Here is a 27,768-nt window from a genome sequence, read left to right on the forward strand (position 1 = left end):
TGACCTTAAACAACCGGCTCTGACCAGCTCGAAATCTGTATTTTGCGTGTTTGAGTTGGAATTTCTGACACAGTTTCTTTGTAAGTTTTTCATAATACCTACCAAATGTACCAATCATGGACTGTATACAATTCATATCAAGCATTAAAGTAGCGTACAAACACAAGCTGGCAGACATGCATGGGCTTTGTAATTACATTAAACAAAATTACGGTAAACTGCATGTTTACACTAAAATTGGCTTGTGGTGCAGTGCTAGTCAGATGTAATATCTGTAAGAACTTACATCCAGAGATGCCCGTGTACATGTCACTGAAGCGTGGATCTCTCTCCTGGGAAAACAGCGAATCTGTTTTGTCAATGGTCTTGCCCGCTTCGTGAACGCCGGATGGGACGCTGGCAACCGGCACCTGTGGGCATCAACGTGAGAGGGTGTGTTTGTGACTGACAATTTAACCAAGGAAAACTGAATGTTTGCTAAATGCAATAAATATATAAATAAATGAATGCCTCAATTATCTCAAACCTAACTTTATCGAAAGTATGAAATGTCACCCTTACAGAAAGAAAAACTTTTTCTTACAAATTATTTAATGTAGCCTGTTTTGAATACAATTACTTTATTATTTCAGGAAAGTGACAACAAACTACATACTCTTCAAAAATTTGGGGCCAGTATCTTTTGCTCACCAAGGCTGCATTTATTTGCTCAAAAATAAATAAATATTATTATAATCTATAATAGCAGTTTTCTATTTGAATGTATTTTAAAATGTAATTTATTCCTGTGATGCAAAGCTGAATTTTCAGCATCATTACTCCAGTCTTCAGTGTCTCATGATTCTTCAGAAATCATTCTAATATGCTGATTTTGAGTTGTGATGCTGAATATTTTTGTGAAAAGTGATAATTTTTTAAAGATTCTTTGATGAATAGAAAGTTCAAAAGAACAGAATAAAAACATAAATAAATAAATAAATAAATAAATGCCTTAATGATCCTAAACCTAACTTTACTGAAAGTATGAAATGTCACCCTTACAGAAAGATAAAATACATTTTCTTACAAATTATTTAATGTAGCCTATTTTGAATATAATTATTTTATAATTTCAGGAAAGTGACAACAAACTACATACACTTCAAAAATTTGGGGTATCTCGGTATCTTTTGCTCACCAAGGCTTCATTTATTTACTCTAAATAAAGGCAGTAAAAAAAATCAGAAAAATTCCAAATTAAAAAATTCAGATTCTTCAGAAATCATTCTAATATGCTTATTTTGAGTTGAAACTGATACATTTTTTAAGATTCTTTGATGAATAGAAAGTTAAAAAAAAAAAAAACAGAATAAAAACTACATTTAAAAAAAAAAAAAAAAAATTGCCTCAATGATCCTAAACCTAACTTTACCAAAAGTATGAAAAGTCACCCTTACAGAAAGAAAATACATTTTCTTACATATTAACAATCTGTATATCAACTTATTTAATGTAGCCTATATTGAATATATACAGAATAATGTATTGTATTTATATATTACAATATACTGAATATCCATCTAGCACTAGTGTTATCATTTCATTTTCATTTATGAAAACCATGTCGACAAGCTTTTTTTTTACCATGACTAAAACGAGACAACGACAATAAGACCAATAAAAGATAACTGTGACTATATCAACATGCAATATTGTTAATATTGCATGAGACTAAAATATATTTCAAAAAATAAAAACAATACCAAAATTTGCCATCCTTTTTATTTTCGTAGGAAAAAAGGAGACAAAATATTATTGTGAACTGCTGCTTTCATGTGTGCGGTTGCTAGATAGTAGAGTTCAAATCCCCAAACCAGAGCTTCTCTTTTAAAAGAATACGCTTTCTACTGGGTGTTTTGCTTAATGTTTGCAATCTGCAATTGTATGCATGCGATTCGTGCTTATTGGTGAAAATGCAATACCTGAAATGCATTTATTTCTCAAATGACAACAATCAATGTTATTAATTAAGTAATTGTTAAGTAATTTTGAGCAAAAAGTATCTTTTTTAATCAGTTTAACCCTACATGCAGCATTATGAAAATGTAACGAAATGTTTTCACTGAAAATGCTCATTTATTCAACTAAGCCTCAATTAAACATGATAATAACTAAAAAGTACATTTGACATAGGACTAAGACTAAATGGCTGACAAAATGAACACTATCTAGCCCTCAATTCAAGTTATAAATGTCAAATCTCATTTTCTATCCACTATCCTCTCATGAATTTAATCAAAACATCCAGTTGTCCAAAAATCATAAAATCTCTGCCATATGTACATCAACTTGGTTGTGCAAGTCATTTCAAGTTAAATGACATTAAACTTACTAATTGAATTTCATAAAACTCACTTTATTTTGATAAATTTAAGCAATGTAAAAAAGCAAATTACCTTGAGGTCACAACGGTGACCTCACACATTTCACTGGAAATCGATACTTGAATTGTTTCCGTTTGTTTCATCCATTAGGATTTTAAAAAATGACGAGTTGTGAGCCATGAATGAAATCAGCGGTTATGAGATCACTTACAACATTACAAATGCTGATTTAAAGTAAACAAGTATTTGAAAAACAGGAAAACAGACAGGAAATGAAGCTGGCATTGAAATGGAAGCTGTGAATGATATTAGCCCCTTTCACATATACAGTCTTCACTGGATAACTAACAAATTACCGTTATGCGATCACGTGTGTACAGGATCTTTTCAAAAACAAAAAGTAAACACTCCAATCTCATTTTCTCCTCCAACTTTAAAATCATCCTATATCACTGCAGAAGTACTGACACGGTTTTTACAAAGCAAACGTGCAAAGAAGGTCAAATGCCCTTTACAAGAAAAGGTAAAACAGCGATGTAGGGCGATTTTGAAGTTGGAGGAAAAAAATGAGATGCGAGTTTTTCAACATACCCTAACTGTACTGACCCAGATTACACAGAGTAAGCATGCACATCGCAGAGCTAGAGAAGATGGGCATTTGAGGTTAAAAATATATAAATTGTATTTCTTTTTCCTCTTCTGGGATTGTTTAGAGCCCTTTGAAGCTGCATTTAAACTGCGTTTTAGAAGTTCAAACTCACAGGCACCATAGAAGTCCACTATAAGATGAACAATCCTGAAATGTTTTCCTCAAAAAACAATTTCTTTACGACTGAAGAAAGAAAGACATGAACATCTTGGATGACAAGGCGTGAGTACACTATCTGTAAATATTTGTTCTGGAAGTGGAGTTCTAATTTAATTTGTGTTCCGAAGATGAATGACAGTCTTACAAATTTGGAATGGCATGAGAGTGAGTAACTACTAACAGAATTTTCATTTTTGGATGAACTACATGTTTAATACAAATCATATTATATTTTTAAATATATTCCTATATTTTTTTGTTTTGCAAGGGCAAGCACAGGAATCAATAATGACGGTCAGTTTCTAAATTTCAGACAGGCGTTAAACACTGACACAGACTGTAAACGCAGATGGGTGCTACCCAACACCCCATGTGTGAGACGTTATCGGTTTTCAACAAATAATCCTCTCTGCTTTATTAAGATTGACTCAAATTACCTCTTTAACAAAAACAACATATGACATAACATAACAACATTAACACTTATGACTCAAAGCAAATGTGCGTTAAGTTGTAAAAGTTGTTAAGAAAGAAAGACGGAGGGCATATTTCGTATCTGTGACTTCACCCCATAACTATGGCCTATTTTTACAGCACAGATCCACAGAGAGGGAGTTAACGGTCCACGGCTGAAACGACTACAATTATGCAGATTCTTTATAGCATTTACCAGTCATTACCCAAAGTAACATACAATGCAGTTCTAGCATGCATCTCATACTAACACTTGTCACAAAGCATAACATGCACAACGGTGACCTCACACTTTTCACAGGAAATCGATAATTAAAAAATTGTTTCCGTTTGTTTCACCCATTAGGATTTAAAAAAAATGATGAGTTGTGAGCCATGAATGAAATCAGCGGTTATGAGATAATTTACAACATCACAAATGCTGATTTCAAGTAAACAAGCATTTGAAAAACAGGAAAACAGACAAGACGTGAAGCTGGCATTGAAATGGAAGCTGTGAATGATATTAGCCCATTTTACACATACAGTCTGCACTGGATAACTACTGGCAAATTACCGTTAAGCGATCATGTGTGTACAGGATCTTTTCAAAAATACTGGTAAATTTGTTCTCCCAATCTACTGGTATGAGAAGCTGTAACATTATCAGTAAATTATCTGTAATGTGAATGCAGAACGAGAGATTACCGGTATAAACATGCACAAGTTCAGAACATGCTGACGTAAGATGTCAACATCAACAAAAAGCACTGACCGTGTTTAACCCTCCATGTTTACAAACAACACCGGGAGGCGCAGCCATTTAGAGCTGATTTCCAGTAAATGATATCACAGACTATACAGGTGTTTTGAAACTGATGTGTGAATGGCGCTTTAGTGGTAAGACGCAACGACGGTGTCTGTGTGAACAGCGCATTTTTGTATTTATCGTATTTTACGCCAATGTACAAGTATGACTGCGTGACACGTGCTATTATTTCTAGATCATCAAACAAGAATAAAAAAAGAAAAGTACGGCGGAGCTTAATCTTATTTATTGTTTGTTGACTGTATTGTAAAAAGTGAGCAATGCATATTGAAATAGAGGCAGGACTGAATGATTTTCCCTTTTATACGTCATCAACTGAGTATAGGATGAGCAAGTTACGACAATTTGAATAAAGATGACATTTTCTGTAAAAATAAAAAAATAAATAAATAAATGCATCGATGGATTGTTGCATGGATAAAACATGCATTAAAAACAAATGTTTAATTTTGATTTCATGCTAACTTTAGATTCTTTAAATGACACAATGAATTACTAAATCCCATGAAATATTGCAAAATAGTTAAATGAAAAAGAAAACAGTGTACAATATAAAACAGAGTAATATAACTATTTACTTTTTCACTCATTAGTATAAAATAATGTTGTATTTTAACAGTTGCGTAATATGTTGTATTTTAATATTCATGCACACAGCACACAACTGTTTGTTTGTTTGTTTATTTGTTTTTTAAAGCCATGCCAGGTTTTTTTTTATGACGAAAACCATACTTGGCTCATTAAAATTCAAATTTTAAATGTATTAAAGAAATTAAATAAGATATTTAAGACTATATTTTTTTTTCTAAATATGAAAAAATAATAATAACTTTGAATTGACCTGATTAAAAGGCAAGGTTGTCAATTGAATAAAACAACTTTGATACACAAAACAGAAAAGCTACGTGAAAAATAAAAATAAAATGAAATTTTAATTGCTATGGAGATGTAATATCTCTATATCAACCGTTACTCCTAGACAGCAATGGCATTAAACAGAGAACAAACAGACTTTTTCTGAAAAGAAATAATATAAAAATATATATAAAAATAAATAAATAAATTAAATAAATAAAACAAACTAACAAAATTAAAAAAAAAAAATAAATCCACTACACGGGACAAATGTTTGGAGAATCAATGGGATACAGTTAAACAAAATCTAATTTTTTTTTTTTTTTTAGCACACATATTTTGGTTTTTGATTGTTTTTATTTTTAAATAATTTATTTAACAACTGGAGAACCTGGTGTAAAGTTTTCGTAAATTTAGAGAAACATCACAGATCTCAGTATTAACTCAACCACTTCTCATTAAATAAAGAACAAATAATCAGAGCTGCTATTCACATTAATTTCATAACTCTATTAAGTATACAGTAGTCAGCATTTGAAGTGGATCAAAACCTTTTGTCAAAGTTGTCCTGAAACCAAAACGTTACCTGTTCTTGTCTTAGGACAACTTTGATGAACTTTTTTGATCCACTTCAAATGTTGACTACTGTAGAGTACTTTGTATATATATAGCATGACAACAATCATCTAAGACAAAGCTGATGAAACACAGCAGGTTAACTCCATTAAAAAACTCCTGCGCTATTAAACAACACTTCTGGAGAATAAAATGTTCCTCTGGGAGCTTCACTGGCTGATATTCAGTTTGAAGTATAAATCTAAAACAGCTTCAGCAGTGACACTGATTTAGGAGGAACTTGCATATAAAATGAAGGAGGATAAATTACACATACTACACAAGTTAAAAGAGTAATGCACCTGTAAGGGTGAGAAAACGAAAAGAAAAGTGTGAGCGTGCACCTGCGACAGGTCATAAGCAGTCAGCCCGTCCCTCTGGTGAACCTCCAGTTCGGCCTGCTGTTGCTGCTGAAGCTGCCTGTAATAAAACACACATATCACACAACTTTAACATCAACACCTGCTGTTTATCACATTCCCCAATGAGTAAAAGCGTCATTAACTGCTTGCGTAGATTTCGTACGCACACACCAGTCAGATAAATGACCTCGAATGAATATTCGGTTTCGGTGAAAACAGATCCATCATATATTGTAACACTCCAATCCATATTCTTTATACATTGCCTAAGTTCATCAAAGCCAAAAATCTGCCTCTGTGAAATAGCGTGGTAAATTACATGACATTATGATCAATTTAGCACGTGCTTTCTTATGAAAAGTGAAGTACAGTGATTTAGTGGCTTACAGCTCATGTAGAACTACTACTAGAGTCTGAACCTAAAATCTTTGGGTTGCCAGTCAGAATATTTACCCACTGACACACACTATCTCTATTCTATCCTAAAGTATACTCTGTAAAATATTGTTTTATGTTTACAATAACATAGTCCATTTGAGTATTATATATACAAAACCTACCATCTACACTGGCAGCTGTATGGGCAGCAACCTAGCTGAAATGGACCCTCATAAGCAACAAACTTCAAGCACTTTACATAGGCAGCAACTCTTTCTTATTTACAGTGATGCACATTGAATGAATGAATGAATGAATTATTATTTTTAATAATATATTTAATAATATTTTATATAAAATGTACTTTGTGTTATAATTATTAGTTATTATTTTAGTTACAATTCTAAATATTTTAACACTATTATTGCTCTTGCTGTTGTTAATATTATTATTATTATTATTATTATTAATAATAATAATAATAATAATAATAATAATAACACCAATTCCTACAATATTAATATAGAAATTATTATTGTTATTATTATTATTACAATTATTATAGTAATAATAAATAAATAAATAATTTAATAATGGTTTAAATGAATAAGTATAATAAACCAACTAACAATTATTATTTTAATCTTATTTGTCATTATTATAACTACATCTATATTAATAATAATAATAATAATAATAATAATAATAATAATAATATATAAAAATAATAACACTTATTATTATTGTTATTTTTGTTATTATTATTATTATTATTATTATATTTAATACTACTTTATATAAAATGTACTATTTTTATTTTTAGTTATATTATTTAGTTATGAATTATTTATAGTATAGTTATGAATAAATAAATAATTTAATACCAGTTTAAATAATAATATTAAAATAATAATGTTGTTGTTAATAATAATAACAAAAACAACAATAACACCTATTTCTATATTATTATTATTATTATTATTATTATAGTAATAGTTATATTACATCACAGTAATAATAAATAAAAAAAAATAGTTTAATAATAATAAACAAACAATTATCATTTATTTTTATTTTATTTGTTATTACTATAACTATTATTATACTACTACTACTATTACAAAAATAATAATAATGATGATACACAACATACATATACTAGGGAGAATAGTCCATTTTTATTGACGCGTTACAGAACTGAAAATAATATATTCAACACACTTCATCTGCCATCTTCGGTGGACTGCCAGACAGTGAGCAAGTTGCAATGCATTATGGGTTTGTGCTCTCCACAAAGCAGACATGCAATGGTGTCTCAGCACAATCAAAGAGCCTACCTTTTGAGTCAAAAATGCAACTTTGATCACTTAAAATCCTGCCTATGTGGGCAACTCACTAGGTTTTGGAACAGAGCTCGTGTGTTTCCAAGGAAAACAGATTCTCTGGCCGCTTTTGAGCTGAATGGAAATTCCCTTCTGAGAAGCAAAGATGTCTTTGTTCAGCTTCACTATCAATAAGATGTCTCAGTGAGCTTCAAATATACCTGCAAATGACATAAGGGATGCTTTCCTTATCTAAAGGAAAGCATATTACCTCAAAAAGTGGCAAAAAAACCCTATTAAATCAAGAGCTGGTAGGAAATTGCCCATGAAAGCACACATGGACGCAGACATTAGCGGTCTGAAATGCGTGCACACATTCTGGGATCACACTAGGCCACCTGGAGCAAGAGCGGAATGAGATGGAACAAACCCAAAACACTGAACTGCACTTGAACTTCTCGAGGACAGGACGAACGGAGGGGAAAAACTGAAACAAAAATGCAAAAAGGGCAAAAACATCCAAGAATCCAAGTTTCCACAGGAACCCAAACTCTCCCCTGCCTCCCGCCGCAATTAACTCACCACGTCTCTAAATATCAAAAACCATTACGAGAACGCCACAGCGCTTTCATCTCGGCATGGGAAATCATGAGCCGCTAACGTGTCGCCGGTGATCTCTCCGAATGGGAAGAGTCTCGGAGGATGCGACTGTGAGAGCGAGACCCGGCCAAATCCCCGGAGCACCTATAGGACGGGCCCTGGTTGTCATGGCAACAACTGAGGGGTGAGCGGCGCGAAACCGGACCGTGCGTGACGAAAGAGACGGATATAAACGGAGACAAGTGGAGAGACAGAAACGGAAAATAGGAGAGACAAGAGAACAGCGTGAACTGACTGATTATTTCCAGAAACTCAACATCTTTGCCGAAACACACAGAGAACAGCATGAATGTCTGTATTTAAGAAAATTTTGCTGAATTACGGTCATGCCCGCCGGACACTGAGCAATGTCTAGGTAATATAAAGATACTAAACAGCGAAACTGAACAGAACGAAACAAAACAAAAAGTGGAGAATGGATAGAATGGAAGGATGACAATCAGGCAAAATTATCTTAATTTCTATAAACAGGCTAAATTACCTTTAATGTACAATAAAATAAAATAAAAAATAAGATAAAATAAAATAAAAATTTAAAATTAAAAAAATAAAATAAAATAAAACAAGTGGTTTGGAGAATAGATAGAATTGATGGACTGTAATTAGACTAAATTACCCTAATTTCTATAAAAAGGAAAATTTATTTTTATTGCATCAAAAAAACCCCTAAAACATTAACTAATAAATGGATGGATAGATAGATGATGGATGGATAGATGGATAGATGGATGGAACAAAGGCAAAATTATCTTAATTACTATAAACAGGCCAAACTACCTTTAATGCAAAATAAAATAAAATAAAATAAAATAAAAATAAGTGGTTTGGAGAATAGATAGAATTGATGGATTGTAATCAGAATAAATAAATACATTTAAAAAAATAAATAAACAAACAAATGAATGGACAGATGATTTTTTTTTTTTTTTTTTGGATTGTATTGTTCCCACTGAAATGTATTTTTCCTACAAAGTTGCATCTTTAAAAATTGCACTGCTAAAAAGGCTTTAAAAAAAAAACAAAAAAAACTTTCAATAAATTAGTTAAAAGCAGAAATCTAACTCAGCCTAAATGACTCAATCTGAGCCATCACTAACAGCCATGCTAAAGGAGAAGTCCACTTCCAGAACAACAATTCACAAATAATGTACTCACCCCCTTGTCATCCAAGATGTTCATGTCTTTCTGTCTTCAGTCGTAAAGAAATCGTGTTTTTTGAGGAAAACATTCCAGGATTTTTCTTCATATAATGGACTTTATTGGTGCCCCGAATTTGAACTTCCAAAATGTAGTTTAAATGCAGCTTGAAAGGGCTCTAAACGATCCCAGGCGAGAAAGAAGGGTCTTATCTAGTGAAACGATCTGTCATTGTTTTCGAAAAATAAACATTCGTATACTTTTTAAACACAAAAGCTCGTGTAGCACAGGCTCTGAGATGCACGTTCTTGAACGATACGTTCATTTTGAACAAATCTTTAATGTGACTCGGGAAGAACGAGTCATCTCGGTGAGTGATTCGTTCAGTTGCGCATGCGCAACATCCTATTAGGGTCTGTACTGGAATTAGTTCACCTGTTTGGAGTCTTTGGGTTTTTCGAGTTGTTCGTTCATCTTATGGGGCTGTCACGTGATGCTGATTATTCTAAGATTAACGAAATGACTCGAAAAAAGATTCGTTCATTTTGCTGAACGAGATTCAAAGGTCAGAGTCGGTAAAATGATCCGAACTTCCCATCACTACTACGAATCACGTCTAAGTTCATCGTCTGTGTACTCCGGCTAAAAAAGGTAGAGTATGTTGGAAAAACTCCATCTTATTTTCTCCTACAACTTCAGAATCGTCCAACATCGTTATACCTTTTTGTTTGTCAACAGCGTTTGACTGGAATTAGTCTTTGCGTGTTCGCTTGGTAAACACTGGGTCTGTGGTTCCGCCTACATCCACATGACATTCCGACATGATTCAATAGTGAACGTGCATCCCAGAGCCTGTGCTACACAAGCTTTTGTGCTTAAAAAGTATAACAAAAACGTATTTTCTGAAAAAAAATGACCGATCGTTTTGCTAGATAAGACCCTTCTTCCTCAGCTGGGATTGTTTAGAGCCTTTGAAGCTGCATTTAAACTACATTTTAAAAGTATTGGGGCACTACTGAAGTCCATTATATGGAGAAAAATCCTGAAATGTTTTCCTCAAAAAACATTATTTTCTTCACGACTGAAGACAGAAAGACATGAACATCTTGGATGACAAGGAGGTGAGTAAACTATTTGTGAATTGTTGTTCAGGAAGTGGAGTTCTTCTTTAAAAAGACTGGTGAAGCTGACCTACCAGCATGCTTTCTGGATGGTTAAGCCAGCACACTTACATCAAAAACACAAATGCTACTTTGGTCTTGGATAAGTTTTTGTGCTATAATTGGGCCACATATTGAGACACGCTGTCACCTTCCTTTCATTTGCGCTTCAGCAGAACAAACTTTCAAAACAGGGCCGACTGGAGCTCTGTCTTTGCTAAAAACTACATCTGGATAAGTTTCTGCCTGGCTGAAGGAAGAATAACTAACTTTGGCAACCAGGATTTCAGTTGTGGAGCTGGTTTTCCATGCAAAACTTTATTTATGGTTTCATGTGAGCCAAATCAATTTCAAATGCATTTGTCTTTATATGCTGTACATTTTTTGCTCAGCAAAAGCACATCATTCAGCAATAAAATATCAACACTCATATCACAGTATCAAATGTTCTCTCTCTCAAAAAAAAAAAGCTAATAAAAGTGCAGCACCTCTGAATGCAACTCATTCATACAGCGCTCGTCCAGCAGCTTTAACAGCATTGTGATCTGTGTGTCTGTCTGGCGCCTGTAAGAAAATATCTAAACTTTTGTTTCAGAATTGCTAATGATCTGTCTGTTTGTTCTGAGGATCTAAAAGCTGTACGTCCTTTATATTTAGATGTCTGCAGATGGATATCTAGGTCTTGTGGTGGTGTGGCATTACGGTTAAAGCTGAAAACACAAAGACTGGAGATTCAAACCCCAGATGAACCCCAGTGATTCATCACTGTCCCCTTCAGCAACCCTGCTTACAAGACAAACACGACAGATCACTGAAAGGCCAAGCAACAGAACTAAAAAAAAACAAATCCTAATACTTTTAAGCTTTTATACATGTGTATCTGCTCTGAAATGGCTTAAAAGATCACTTTTACAACCAGGGAACCCATAATTTTAACAATCAGACTCTGCAGCCAAGGAATACATTGACATAAGTAGTAATATTTACCTGCATGCACTACCATACAAGATTGTTTTTTGAAAGAAATTATTTTATTCAGCAAGGATGCATTAAACTTATCAAAGGTGACAATAAAGACATCTATAATGTTACAAAAGATTTTTATTTTAGATAAATGCTGTTCTTTTCTACTTCACATTCTTCAAAGAATCCTGAAAAAAACTTATCATGGTTTCCATAAAAATATTACGCAGCACAACTGTTTTCAGCTTTAATAATAATAATAATAATAATAATAATAATAATAATAATAATAATAATAATAATAATAAGAAGAAGAAGAAGAAGAAGAAGAAGAAGAAGAAGAAGAAGAAGAAGAAGAAGAAGAAGAAGAAGAAGAAGAAGAAGAAGAAGAAGAAGAAGAAGAAGAAGAAATGTCAAATCAAATCAAATTAAAAGTGAGAATGGATAGAATGGGTGGATTATAATTAGGCTAAATTATTTATGTTCTATATACAGGAATATATATATATATATATATATATATATATATATATATATATATATATATATATATTTTTTTTTTTTTTTCCATGCAGCCCAATCGTTTTCAACATCAATAATAATAATGTTAATAACTATAAACAGGAAAATAAACAGGTTTTTGACATCAAAAATAATAAGAAGAAATGTTTCTTGTGCAGCAAATCAGCATATTAAAAAAAATAATATTATAAAATAAAATAAAAAAGTGGCTTGGAGAATGGATAGAATGGGTGGATTAAAATTAGGCTAAATTATTTGTGTTCATTTTTATAAACAGGAAAATATATATTTTTTCCATTTAGCACAACGGTTTGTAACACCAATAATAATAAGAAGAAATGTTTCTTGATCAGCAAATAAAATAAAACAATATAAAAAGTGGTTTGGAGAATGGATAGATTATAATTAGGCAAAATTATTTATCTTAATTTCTATAAACAGGAAAAAATATATATTTTTTCCATGCAGCCCAACGGGTTTCAACATCAACAATAATAATAATGTTAATTTCTATAAACAGGAAAATAAACAGGTTTTCAACATTAAAAATAATAAGAAGAAATGTTTCTTGTGCAGCAAATCAGCATATTAAAACTATTTTTTTTATAAACAGGAAAACATATATTTTTTCCATTTAGCACAAAGGTTTGCAACACCAATAATAATAAGAAATGTTTCTTGATCAGCAAATGATAAAATAAAATAAAATAAAATAAAATAAAATAAAATAAAAAAGTGGTTTAGAGAATGCACAGAAAGAGTGGATTAAAATTAGGCTAAATTATTTATGTTAATTTTTATAAACAGGAAAATATATATATTTTAATGATTCAGCTTTTCAAAATTATTTTAAATTGTAATATTTCAAATTTTTTTCTGTTTTTACTGTATTTTTGATCAAATACATGCAGCTTTGGTAAGCAGAAGAGACATCTTTCAAAAACATAAAAATAAAATAAAATAATGTTTTTTTACATAAAATAAATAAATCGCTGAACCAGTGTTTCACCGAAATGGGAAGTTCTAATGTAGTAATGAACTGTAGTAAATGAACTGAACTTCCAAACTATATGCATTTTTGCTACTGATTTTCACCTGATAAAATAAAATTTATTTTTAATCAGTGATAATCTTCCCTTCCACTCAAATCTCATGTGCACTTGCACCGAGACTGACATAATTTATGCCAAACATCATTAGTTCTTGCCCATGTTCAAATATATAGGATGAAGAATGAGAGCCGCCGCACAAGGGATTCTCCATAAATAACCTAAATTAGACGTCAGAACTTGAATATAGAGCAGATGAACTACTTTTATGGTGTTTTTGGAGCTTGACAGACGATTATAAACGGTCATTGTGCAGGAAGAGCCGCATGAAGATTTACATAGAACGACAACATAAGGGAGAGTAAATAATGCCTGAATTGTCATTTTCTTAATCAGTTCCCTTAAACACAGCACATGTCAGTGTGTAACACTGAGCGTCTGGCTCTGTTTGTGGTGTTTGCGTCTTATCTGCTTACCTACTACACAGTCTGTCTGAAGGGTGAGTGTTTATCGCTCTCTCCATGCCCTCTCTCACCCGCAGCATCACTGTCTATTTTGCAGGCAGTTTGCCAGTCTGGCGCGGCGAAGCTGCCGTCTCACCTTGGCTCCGCTGTGCATGAATATTCATCTCACCGGTGCCCACTGCTCTTATTATTTACCCATAATCTCAAAGTCAATATGGAGAGAATGACACCTAATGTGAGAAAGCTTTGTTTATTTCAGCCCATTTTTCACGCAGGGATTTCTTGGCTTGTGCGCCGCAAAACATATTCTCCTAGTCAGTATTTCTGTCTTATTCTCCAATAAAAATATCTAAATGTCCCGCAAACAAAATGGTTTTACATTTAATACATATTAAGATTTGTTTTCAGAGACATTATCTTGAATTAAGCTTATTTTTCTTACGCTGTCGGTCTTACGCAATGCCATTTGCCAATCACAGTATCAGTTTAGTCAGTGTTATTATGTTTAACTAAAACTTTAATGAACACTAAAACCATAAAAACATTTTGGTAACACTTTACAATTAGTAGCATTAGTTAACATTAGTAAGAATGAACAATACTTCTACAGCATTTATTAATCTTAGTTAATGTTAATGTCAGCATTTACTAATGCATTATTCAAATCACAAGTTTTGTTTGTTAACATTATGCATATGAACTAACATGAACAATAGATGACCAACTCTATTTGTTTTAACTAACATTAACAAAGATTAATAAAAACACTGTAATAGATGTATTATTCATTGTTTGTTCATGTTAGTTAATACATTCACTTGTAACTTGTACACCATTAACTTGGTGATAACAAATGACACCTTATTGTATTGTTACACTATAAAAAAAAAAAAAGTTTTCAACTTAAAGTAAGTGTTTGTGCTGCCTTAAAATTTTTAAGTTTACTCAACTCAAATATCCACTTTTTTTTCACTTAGTACAACTTCATTAATGTAGACTAAACTTAAAATTTTAAGGCAGCACGAATATTTACTATTTAAGTTGAATCAATTTTTTTTTACAGTGTACCAATATATTTGTTACATAAAATAAAATAAACATTAAGTTAAATTAGGGCTGCAAAACGATTAATTGAGTTTAAAATAAAATTTTGCGTTGAGGGTTGTAATGCATTATTATGTATATATAAATACACACACATATATACATTTTAAAAATATTTTTATGTATATATATTTATACTTGTATACAATTTATATAAAAACCCAACATTTTTTCTTTAATATATACATACATGTGTGTGTACTTATATATACACTTAATAAATATATACACTGTGCACATATACTGTAGTATGTAAACATAAACTTTTATTTTTAATGCAATTAACTGCAATTAATCATTCTGCAGCCCTAAATTAAATTAAAACATTAAAAAAAAATATTTTAATTTAGTTTAATTTAATGTATTAAAATAACTAAAACTGAAATCATTCATAGAAACCATTCAGAAATCTTATCATTGCAAAAAATGCTTTTCTTTTTTTTATCTTGTTTTCAGCCAAAATATCTAAAAATTCTAAAATCAAGAAATCTAGACAAGTGAAGATTATTGTCTTGTTTTCAGAAAAAACAAGTCAAAATTAAGTGAGTTTTTGCTTGAAACAAGCAAAATAATCTGCCAGTGGGATGTAAGCAAAATAATCATGTTTTCTGCTTGAAATAGGATTATTTTGCTTACCCCATTGGCAGATTATTTTGCTTGTTCTAAGCAAAAACTCACTTAAATTTGATGTATTTTTTAATTTTGCTTGTCTAGAAAATCCTCATTGATTTAAGAATTTTTAGATATTTTGGCTGGAAACAAGACAAAAAAAAAATCTAAAGAAGAAAAGCATTTTTTACAGTGTTATATCAAATCTTACAACAATATAAATGTCTTTTCTTTTGATCAATTTCATACTAAAATGACTTTGCACTGCTTCATTTTTGCAAAAATTGCGACTTTTTTTTTTAAAAGAATTCTTTGATGACTATGAAGTTTAAAAGAAAAATGTTTACTTAAAAGAGAAATCTTTTGTAACATAAATGTCTTTACTGCCACTTTTGATCAATTCAATGCATCCTTTCTGAATAAAATAATTGATTTCTTTAATAATAACAACAAAAAATCTTCCTGACCCTTTGTATAAAAACTATACACACATATTTTTTAAAAAAAACTAACAAAATGACAAAAAACACAGTTTTTACTAAATTACTAAAACTTTAACTACAAATAAAAAAAAAAAAAAAAACAGAAAATATATAAATAAAAACGCCTCACATTCAAATCATGCAATAAAATCTCAATGACAACACAATAAGCTTAAAAGAGGCTAAAGAGACTCTGTCTCCCTCTGACCCTTCATCTGCTGATATCGCTTTCTGAAGATGATTTACACACTATTTAATCCCCTATTTCGCAATTTCTGGGCTTTTTTGTTTTATTTTTCTGAAACTAATAATTTTCTTGTCCAATATTACTTTTAAGGAGGCTCTGCCTTTCTAGCTTCCTTAGAGAAAACGCCCCCAGGGCGACTCATTCCGGCATTCTTCCACGTGTCATGGGCTGGGGAGGCTGGGATAGATGATGCCACGTGTGATGAATGTCTCCCATATATTCACACTCTCCCAAAAGTACAACACGCACACACAATCACTCAGGTGTTTACAAGCACACATACACACACTCGGTGTAGCATTCACACACACACACACACACACACCATATTCCACCAAAGTCAGACATTGTTAGACTCAAACAGCCTAAAGAATGCTTTGTATGAAAACAGGTGTGGTTTGCAGTACAGCCTAAAAGCTCACAATTGGGCTTTAAAAAACAGTAATATATACATATATAAATCATAAATAAAAAAAGACATCAAAGTACTGTAGCCACTCAATTCCCAGAGTTAATTTCTGCACTGTGATCTTGCAAACATAACTTTTCATAATATACACAACCTAAAAATCACTGCAAAAGCAGGTTCTCTCATGGGCGGCATAATCGTTTCCTCCGTGTTCAGTAGCGTGGAAATATAGAGCGATACATGAACATTTATTCCGCACGCAAAACAAACACGCAGTGAACATAATGAGAGCTCAAACATTACAATGTGCAAAGACTCCCTTGTTTTTCATCGTGTGAAAAGAATTACTGCTGAGGAAATTATGAAATGATGAGAAAGTTTATTGACCATGGAAGAGGGGAATGTCCGTTTTGTAACAGACCCGATTTCATTTGCATTTATTAGCAGTGTTGCGGAAGCGACTTCGAGACCGTTGTTTGCCAAGCTACAAACTACCCGTAATTCAAAGTACACAGTCCAAAAGCTAGCCTTTTAGTTATACTTAGCCAAACTAGCTTAAAACTGCCTGTACAGCTGACAAAACAGGCCAACCTAGCTACATTAGCTTAGCTAAAGCCGGGCTCACACATTTTCCCCTCCCGAGATTCGGAGCAAAAATCTTGTCAAGCACCTCGATGTTCGGCACGGATTATCTGGTAATGTGAGACGTTCACAGATCGAATCTTGCACCTCCCGATCTGCTCTCACACAAATCTGGGCCGCCCCGATCATATCAAACATGTTTGATATTGAGGATTTTAAAACGGGATGATCACGGCTATGATTACGTCTGTACTTTCATTGGTCGACGGCAAAACAGCTGCTGTGTGGTCCATTGGATAGTGGAGACGGAGGAAACTGCTTCTTATGTTTTTGTAGTAACACTGTCTGTATAATATGTTGAAAACATACCACAACCGCATGGAGCAAAGAAAGCTCTGGCGTAAAATCGTCTCAGTTTTCAACATACCGGTCGAGTGCATAATCGGTTAGGATTTTAAAAATCCTGTAGTGTGAGCCAGGCTTTAAAGGGTCATGAAACCCCCCTGTTTCAGCACTGGCTAGTTCTCACCACAGTTTTGAAAAATGCTGCAAAAGTGGGCGTGGTGCGCTGCGAGGCGGAGGCGGAAGAGGGGAGAGAGACAACATTAGGTTCAGACGGTTCAGACAGTTTCATTTCGCTCCCATTGAGTTAACAACACAAATAAATGCACAGCCATTTGCACTCTACATCGAAAACATATATATGAACACGCTGTTGCACCTCTATTAACTTTTTAAGGCGTATTTTGCCGCTTTTATAATCCTTTTCATGGGTTGCGTCAAGAAGTTGTAAAAACCGCTATTACACTCACTTTATGAATGAATCGTGTTTGTGCCGAACCCTTACAAAGCAAACAAAAACAAACACTCTTCTTCCATCCATTAACGTTTCTCTTAGTTAATATACAGCAATCTCACAGTTTGAAGCGTCTGTCATAGCAAATCAACGCACACTGTCGTGAATAATTAGGCGAAGCGTCTTAGTCTCACAGGATAAGAACACGCAGCCTCATGAATAATTATGAGACACCGACGTGTCATCGATGTACTATAGTCCATTGCCACGTCACAAACTGTGACGTCAGCACAATGTAGATTTTAAACCCGGAAGATGAAAATTAACCCGTTTTCTCCAACAGTAAAAATGAACGGATGCTAACATTCTCATCTATGATGTGCAACACAAACACCTGCTATAAAATCTCAGAAAAAGTAGTCTGGGGTTTCATGACCCTTTAATGCCTCCATTTTTAGCTAACCACCACATTTGGTTTATTTTTCAATTTTTGACAAAAAAATATATATATACAGTACTGTGCAAAAGTTTTAGGCCACTAGTATTTTCATCAGCTAAAAAATGGTTTAAAGTCAGTTAAAGTCGGTCTTTTGCTGTAGTGTGTCAGTAGAAAATATCAGATTACATTTCCAAACATTCTGTTTGCCATTAATCGTAATAATCCAGTGAGATTTTTGTTTGCACAAGGAGTCTGACAACAGCGAGTGCTCTGCACAGAGATCTGATCTCATCATCATCCAGTCTGTCTGGAATGACATGAAGAAACAGAACAAACTCAGACAGACTAAATCCAGAAGAACTGTGACAAAGTCTCCAGGATGCTTCAAGAAACCTACCTGCAAAGCTGCAGCACTGTTAAAAGTTGTAGGCACTTGTGTAAAAATGCTGTAAAATGAGGATGCTGTCATAAATAGATTTTCTTTATCAATGACCTTCTATTAACTAAATGAAATCAACATTTTGTGCGACCAGTCTTTGGGTTTACAGCAGCTTTTGCCCTAGGTGCACTTGCTCAAAATTTTTCAGGTAGCTTTGCAGGTAGGTCTCTTGAAGCATCTTGGAGATGTTGCCACAGTTCTTCTGGATTTACTCTGTTTCAGTCTGTTCTGTTTCTTCATCTCATTCCAGAGACAGACTGGATGATGGTGAGATCAGATGTCTGTGTGGAGCACTGGCTGTTGTCAGACTCCTTGTGCAAACAAAAATCTCACTAGATTATTACAATTAATGGCAAACAGAATGTTTGAAAATGTAAACCGATATTTTTTACTGACACACTACAGCAAAAGATAGAAATAACTTACTTTAAACCATTTTTTAGCTGGTGAAAATACTAGTGGCCTAAAACTTTTGCACAGTACTGTATATCACTAACACTAAATCTATCAATTTATTTACACAAGATTACAGTACGTATTTAAAAAACACCCAGAAATGTAGCAGTCTGTCATGCTATATTAAAACTCAGCTAATCACTGGGACGCTATGCTAAGTGCTATGCATCTACTCTCACTGAATGTGGAAATGATGTTAAGTTCAACATTATTTCCACACAGGGTTTTTCTTCAAACTGATTCTGGGTCAGGACACATACTTTTTTCCAAAACCTTGCAAGCTGCCAATTAAATGCCACTGACGCATTTACCTTGGGAAAGATTATAGCATTTAAATGCTACTGACACTACTTGATGGAAATTCTGATTATGAATATCATTCATTCTGCACTGAAGAAATTCAAAAAAAAGAACAGCTTTAGTCAATATTTATTGCTTAGCTTAGCATCACTAAGCTAACACTAAGGCTAAAAAGGTCTCTCATTTGATTTAAATCAAATTATGGTGTCAAATCAGTCACTTATGAGGTTTAATTTCAGTTAGGATGCTCACTTAAGCAGCTCTTTGCAACATAAGACAGACAAGGAGTCATTTCAGATGGACAGACTATTGCCTATATAGTCAATAGACAAGTCAGCTCAATAGGTTTAGTAACAGTGCACTGACAGATTAGCGTAACTAAATATGTACTCCAAAATACTGACTATTTTCCCATCCATGGACAATGTCTTTAAACAAACGCACCCTATAAAGACAAAGAAATGCACCCTAAGTTGCACCTAAGGGCAAAGTAAATACAACCTGCTTTGAATGCACATCTACAAGGTCGCAGGACCTGTGTGGGCATAAATCAAGCCCATTCTGCAACACAAACACCATCTGAACAGGCTAATACTTCAGAAGTGTTAAACAGAAGGAGAATAAATGGTATTGATTTCAGGCTTGAGGCCACAGAGGCCCAAACGTCTCAAGGCTGGTCACATGGCTGTGGCAGACTGGTGCTAATTACAGAAACTACCCAAAACCATCAGTCATCAGAAGAAGAGCACTTGTTTTTATACGGCTACAGAAGTATGCAATTAGCAATGGACCTTCATTTTTATTTAAACTAAAACCAAAAAAAAAGAAAAGAAAGAAATTCTGATTTCTATTTGATTTAATATCTGTTATTTTGGATATATGTGACCCTGGACCACAAAACCAGTCATAAGGGGCAATTTTTTTAAACTGAGATTTATACATTATCTGAAAGCTAAATTTCCATTTGATATATAGTTTGTTAGTATAGGATAGCAAAAAAAGTCTTGAGAAAAACATCATTAAAGTTGTCCAAATGAAGTTCTTAGCAATGCACATTACTAATCAAAAATTAAGTTTTGATACATTTACAGTAGGAAATTTACAAAATATCTTCATGGAACATGATCTTTACTTAATATCCTATGATTTTTGGCATGAAAGAAAAACGACTGGTTTTGGGGTCCAGGATCACATATATGAGGTACAGTGCATAGCAAATTTTATCATGGAAAAAAAAAAAAAAAGAAACTATTGCTGTAAAATATACATGAGTGTCAGCTGGTACTATATTCTAAAATTGGGGGTTAAAATGAACTGATTTGTATACAAACACTTAAATTACGCTCAATGAAGTTTTATAACAATTTTACAATTTCATAATTATATATCTACTCCAATTCTTTTTTGAAATATAAACATTTAAATGGTGGCTATCATAAAAACGTAACAGATTTATTCAAACATGAAATATTGAAGAACAGTATAAACTCTAATGAATGTGGATGATATTTAGCAAATCCTCCTCTCTAGAGTTTTTTTATAGCTGACTAATGAGCATATGGCCACTGAATATGTTTTTTTTTTTTCTGAGGTAAATGTGACGTTACGTGACATATTGTTTACAAGCTGTTATACTGACGTCTTTCCACAGCTGAGACACTGTTAGAGCGATTGCATAAGACAGTATACAGATTTCAGTAAGCAGTACTCTTTCTTTTACTATAAGAAAGATGTTAATGCATGTTTATTTCGTGGTGTAACTGGTTAAAGCAGAGGAGATGAACAGTTTCCTAAAAGGTGCTAAAGTGATCTGTCATTCCACATTAAACTGCACCAAAATGGCATTTATTGTTTGAATACTGTAATAATGAAAACTGTAATAAACAGAATTTTAAATATCAGAAGTAAAAAAGCACAAAGCTTTTTGTGATTTACTGGATGGGAGGTGTGCTACAATCTTCTGTTTATTAAATTAAAACTGGCTAGACGGATTCTTAGGATTTAGGAATCAATTTTGTTTCTTAAAACTGAGAATTGATTAAAATGATGAAAAAAAAAAAAAATCTATATTTTTTACCCAGCCCTAATGTTTCCTGTTGTATTTTATCCACAGTGAGTGCACAAAACAGACACTGTCAAAACATGCAATTAAAGAAACAGTCAATGATTCAGAAGTCCAAAACTGTTTCGACCAAAAATGAAAAATCATTCATTTCAGTGCATCACTATTTGGAATTATATAAGCAGTCAAGTTACAAGGCATTCTAATCAAAGCATAACAAGTATATTTCAAAAGCCTTCAAAGAGATGAAATGAGAAGGTTTGACATACTTGACATTGGTGTTGGTGCAGATGATGTACTCGATCTCGTCTGAATAAGGGTTCTGGAAGGTGAAACTGCTGGTTCTAATGAGCATCCACTCTCGGTTCTTCATCCGGAACCGGTACATGACCGAGAGAACCTGCCCTTTCAGCTTGACTACCTAAACACAACAGAAGAACACAGGAGCACAGGGAACATCAGTTCACATCACATGAACTTACATCATAGAAATGCACTGTTAAACTTGAAATACATCTCCATGTTTAAACCAAATAATTAGTATTTACTATCAGGAGCAAATGTTAAAATAAAACAGTCGATTAGGGCTCTATAGTGTGACTGTTTCAGTCGCATTTGCGACTGAAAACTACTGCATGCGACTATGAAAAGATATTTAGGAGCACCATGTGTGACTGACCCGATCAGCATGTTTGTGTTTGCGCTGAGGGAAGCTTCAAAGGTTTCTGTGTGTTTCTGTTTCTGTTTCTGTGTACACTGAGTAATGCATCACAGACATATCTCATGAATCCTTTCATTAACAATGTGTAAATAAGAGATTGATTGTGCAGAGAGCTTGATTATAATGGAACTTTGTAAGATCGTGATGAACTAAGATGAGTAACAGCTTTTAATGATTTTTAAGGATGCTTGTAAAAGAGATATTGGGTTAACACAATAGTTAAATGAACAAAAAGTTAATATTAAGTGACTTACATTGTCTGACTATACCACTATTGCCTGATTTTGCTCTATTTCATTGTCAAAAATAGTTTGAAACAAGTCACAACTGTCCCTCTGTGCATCTCCATTCAAACACAGCGGTGTTTCGTTTATGAAAGAACAAGCGTTTTTAAACGAATCTAGTAAGTTGATTCAATTTCCCATTCATAATCAGCCATTCCAACAAATCAAATGAATGATATGATTCAGTAATTAAAGGGGTCATCTGATGCCCATTTTCCACTAGTTGATATGTTTCTTTAGGGTCTTAATAAAAAGTCTATAATATACTTTGGTTAAAAATTCTCAATGGTAGTATAAATCAACACCCTTTTTACCTTGTCAAAATGAGCTCCGCAAAAATCATTCTGTTCTGGTCGAGGTTGCTTTAAATGTTAATGAGCTCTGCTCACCCCGCCCCTCTCTTCTCTCTGTGAAGTGACGAGCCTGTTTACTTTAGCCGCATTTAGCCACTAAACTTGCTAACTAGCACATTATTAGGAAAGGCGATCGCAAAGATTCATAAAAAAACCCTTATACTCACTTCTGCTGTAGGTGAAGCTAGATCACGAATGATTTGTGTGAACATAGACGTATTTATGTAGATCGGGAGATGCATTCCCTTCACAAACAAACATAATCCACTGCATCTTCATCTTAATTTGTTGTTTTAATAAGAAATAAAAAAAAAGCTTTTTTAGAATTTAATTTTTATAAAAAATTTACATAAGATGACATAGTTTTAATAAAGTTGCAAAATGGCATTACAAAGGTAAAAAACAAAATTCACCTGTAAATCACTTTAAGGGGTCAAATGTCACCTCATAATGGGAAGGATAATTTCTGATCAGATATTTTGATTATTGATTAGAAGGTGCTCCTAAAATTTTGACTGTGCTCCTAATTTTTTTTAAGTGCTCCTAAAAAGAAAAGTAAGCACAGAGCCCTGCAGTAGATTGACTGAACTGTACCAACATGCTCATGGTTTTGCCTGACAGACTTCAGTTATTTAGACATGATGCTGACCTTTACATTATGTGAATAAATGACTTGATAGTGACACAAGCCCACAATCTAAACCCCACATATATCAAAAAATGAATACATAAGCAATTATTTATTGCTCCTTATTAATTTCCAAATGCAGATGCTGAATGTCAATAACAATGACATAATGTTATGGTATTTTATAATCTTTTTTCAATGAAAGCTTTCACCGCATGTCAACAACTTCTGCTAACAATTTTAAAGGGTGCTGTTAGATTACTGAAGACCTACACTGTAAAAAATAAAAAAACACAATTTGTTGAGTCAGCTTAAAATAATTTGTTACCCTGCTGCCTTAAAATTTTAAGTTCAGTCAACTAAAATAAGTTTAGTCAACTTGAAATGTTAAGTTGTACTAAGTAACAACTTAGATATTTGTGTTTGCTAAACTTAACAGATGGGTAAGTAACCCAGCTGCCTTAAAATTTTAAGTTGATTCAACTCAAATATCTAAGTTGTCACTTAGTATAATTTGACATTTCAAATTGAATAAACTCTTTTTGAGTTCACTGAACTTAAAATTTTAAGGCAGCCAGGTTACAAATTATTTTAAGTTGACTCAAATTGTTTTTTTACAGTGTAGATAAGCTCTGCCTTGAGAACTAATGGTGAAAACAAATTAAGTGCAGGCATAGTTGCAAACTAGCTAGTAGTTGCTGAGCTTTGTAAGAACATACAAATGGCTGGTGCAACCCAACCAGGATCTTTATTTTCATGCTCGACATGGGTGAACAATGACTGTAATTGGTGAAATAATGAGAAAAATATGACCAATCGGTTCCTACAGCAAATACCAAACATATTATCAAAGTCCCCCACCAGGATCCAAAATTATCTCTTGTCAAGTGCCAAATGTGAACACAAATTTGCTTTAGGAATTGGGAACATGAGGAATATTACATGCTTTATGCAAGAATGATAATCTGTCCCTCATTGATGCTGGTGACATGAGTGATTCAATTCAGAAAACAATCAAACCCGCTGAACTACAGACAGACACAGTCAATGACTAACAACGTTTACCTCAGTGGAAAATCTACCATCATTGGTTTTTCTAGGATACATGAAGGCTTTTTCCCTTTCAGAGCTCCATGTAGCAACACATGAGCAATATTCTTCATATTACGACGCGAAAAATTATGTGAGGAACAAGATCTTAATTTGTCTTCTTCTTTGTGACAAGCCCGGCTCATTTTGAGCTAAAGTCAGAGTTGAACCTCATTCAAATGCTCGCCACACAGTCACCTCTATTGTCACTTAAAGCAATGTTTGCCCATCCAAATACAGAGATTGCTTTAAATAAACAAGGTGTGTTCAGAGAAAACAACTTTCCACTCAACAGAGCATGAAAGACAACAAGAAAGATCTTCAGAGTTCAAAAAAACCTTTTAAAGCATGTGACGAAAATGGCTCTCTTAAACAAAAGAGACAGACGGCCACACTTCAAGTGAGTAAAAAAAAAACTGTGAGTTAAAAGAAGAAAAAGAGAAACCAGACTTTTTTGGATGTATATCCTGCTTTGAGACAGGAGCAAGGATATGGGATATTATTCTTGGCGACAACAAGCCACTTTCCTTTTCGGCTCGAGAAAGGACCCTAAGATCTCAGGAGGGAAAGAGACAAACATTTTTCAGGACGTTACCTTTAACTTTTTAAAACAGATCCCAGAGTTCATTGTCTCTAAACCAAACCTGAAGACACACAAAGGTTTCACTGCAACTTTCAATAGACGCACCTCTTGTTGCTTTGACATTTACGTGAAAAGAGCGGCAAATAGAGTCACAAGGGCTTTTTTTTTTTGGCTGCTTGGTAGTAATAAACTGAGAAGAAAAAAAAACATCCCGGTGACAGCTTTTAGACATCACAGAAAGGAAAAAAGCTTGTTGACGGTGTCCTTGAAGCTCTCACAATGCTAGAGTTTAAAGTATAAAGAATGGGAACGTGACGACAGCAACGCACGGCATTCTGGGACTTTCGGACACAGACACTACAGTCTAGACTGGGTAATAGTGGAGGAATATGTTAAAGTTTATATTGTACATTTAAAAACAAAATTAGAATGGAGAATACTTGCTGTGACATGAATTGCCGGAGTGGAGAATGGATCTAAAATGAAGCAAAATTTAATGCTTTTCAGCTTGAAACAACACAATGGTGAAAGCAGCTTAATGAAAATAAATAACTGCAAAATCTGGATTTGTCGTTTGTATGTATTATTTATTTCAGATTCATAATTTGCGATCCACTTGAATTTGTAAGTGCTCAAGCTATGAATAACACATTTGGAAATGTAATTTAAAAATCATATATCTGTTCAATTTAAGTCCAGTAAAACTTATTGCACTTTATCCCTTAATGAAATTCGGGTATGATATATGATTAAATACATCAGTGTTTTTCAATAACAGTCCTCACGTACCATCGCTCTGCATATATTGCATGGCTCTCTTATTTGACCTGATTCAGATGACCAGCTAGTCCAAAGAGAGCTTCATGACTGAACTGTGTTCCGACTAACATGGTCCCTACACAATGTTTATTGCTCCTTAAATCAGTTTAAGTTTACTTCACTTAGGAATATTCATTCATGGATTTGCGCTACGCCACTGCCTGCATCATCTTCACACCCAGACAAAACTTACTAGAGAAGTGTGACATAATATACCTCTGTAAATAAATGCAATTTAAATTCATGTCTTGCACACTTTAATGTTCGCTGAATGGAACATATACGGTGTCTTCGAACTGTAATAATCAGGGCGGAATATTTCAAGTTCGCAGTGCACTTACTTTTGAATAGAACAGACATCTGAGATACACACAAAATGTGCAGAGCGGTGGTTCACTTACAAGATCAATTAGCTGAGATCAAGCTATGGTGTGTTTATTTTATCTGGCAGATATATCAATGCCACCTAGTTATTAAAAACTGCAAAAGGGAAATTAATTCGGTCCTGTGTGGTATGATAGAAAGTGGCCGTATGATTTCTGTGAGTGTGTATGTGTCGTGTTCTGGCCACACGACTGAGTGCTCGAATGAACGCAATGGATTCAAATATTAGTACATTTAATCTGAGCGAGTACAAACAGCTCTTAAAAATATTAACACAAACAGAGTCATTTTTTCCTCTAATGATTTGTATTTATTGTCATTGTACGCTATTTAATGTGTGCTAAAAGATGGCGACGACTACCCAGAATGCAATGTGCAGTGACGTAGAATCTCATGCTCTATTGGGAAACATGCAAATATCACAGCTTTTCATGCAAAATTAAATTGCAAATCATTTTAGTTTACTGTAATATGGTATAATATATAATTTGAGAAACAGAATGTTCAACGACTTAAGGATGCACAAATATAGAAATTTTAGCCAATAACTGATATATTGATAACATATATCAATCTACATTTTGTGAGACCGAAAAAAAAAAACGCCCATCTTTAAAGTTCAGATTTTAGAACTATTTCTATAATATTATAGTATTTATTAATATATTGAATTTGCTTTATTTTTATATCCGTTTTCATTTATTTATTTATTTTTAAATATTTATGTTCAACTTAAGTTAAACTCTATTTAAGCATTAATTTGAGTAATTCTTTTTTTTTTTTTTAGCTATTTTATTTCAGCTATGTATCAAGACAACATTACATTATTTCTGGTTAGGTTTTTTAAGTTTACGTTTTTCATGTAGTATTTAGATTTTATTACAGCCTAATATGTGACCCTGGACCACAAAACCTTAAGGGTCATAAGGGTACATTTTTTGAAACTGAGATTTATACATCATCTGACAGCTGAATAAATATGCTTTCCATTGATGTATGGTTTATGATATGAAAATATTTGGACGAGATACAACTATTATTC

General features: G+C 33.2%; 1 protein-coding gene across 4 annotated transcripts in view; it reads right to left on the minus strand.

The window, feature by feature from the left end:
- The window catches only part of arnt2 (aryl-hydrocarbon receptor nuclear translocator 2), a 99,140-nt gene that overhangs the window by 18,733 nt on the left and 52,639 nt on the right, over positions 1-27,768 (minus strand). For all 4 annotated transcript variants that reach the window (XM_051114416.1, XM_051114418.1, XM_051114415.1 and 1 more), the window contains 3 exons: positions 22,135-22,286; positions 6,268-6,343; positions 287-410 (listed from right to left, as the gene is read on the minus strand). In XM_051114416.1, the coding sequence (XP_050970373.1) occupies positions 287-410; positions 6,268-6,343; positions 22,135-22,286 (352 nt within the window). The remainder of the gene's footprint in view (positions 1-286; positions 411-6,267; positions 6,344-22,134; positions 22,287-27,768) is intronic.

This window comes from Labeo rohita, chromosome 7 (genome assembly GCF_022985175.1).
Source record: "Labeo rohita strain BAU-BD-2019 chromosome 7, IGBB_LRoh.1.0, whole genome shotgun sequence".
NCBI lineage: Eukaryota > Metazoa > Chordata > Actinopteri > Cypriniformes > Cyprinidae > Labeo > Labeo rohita.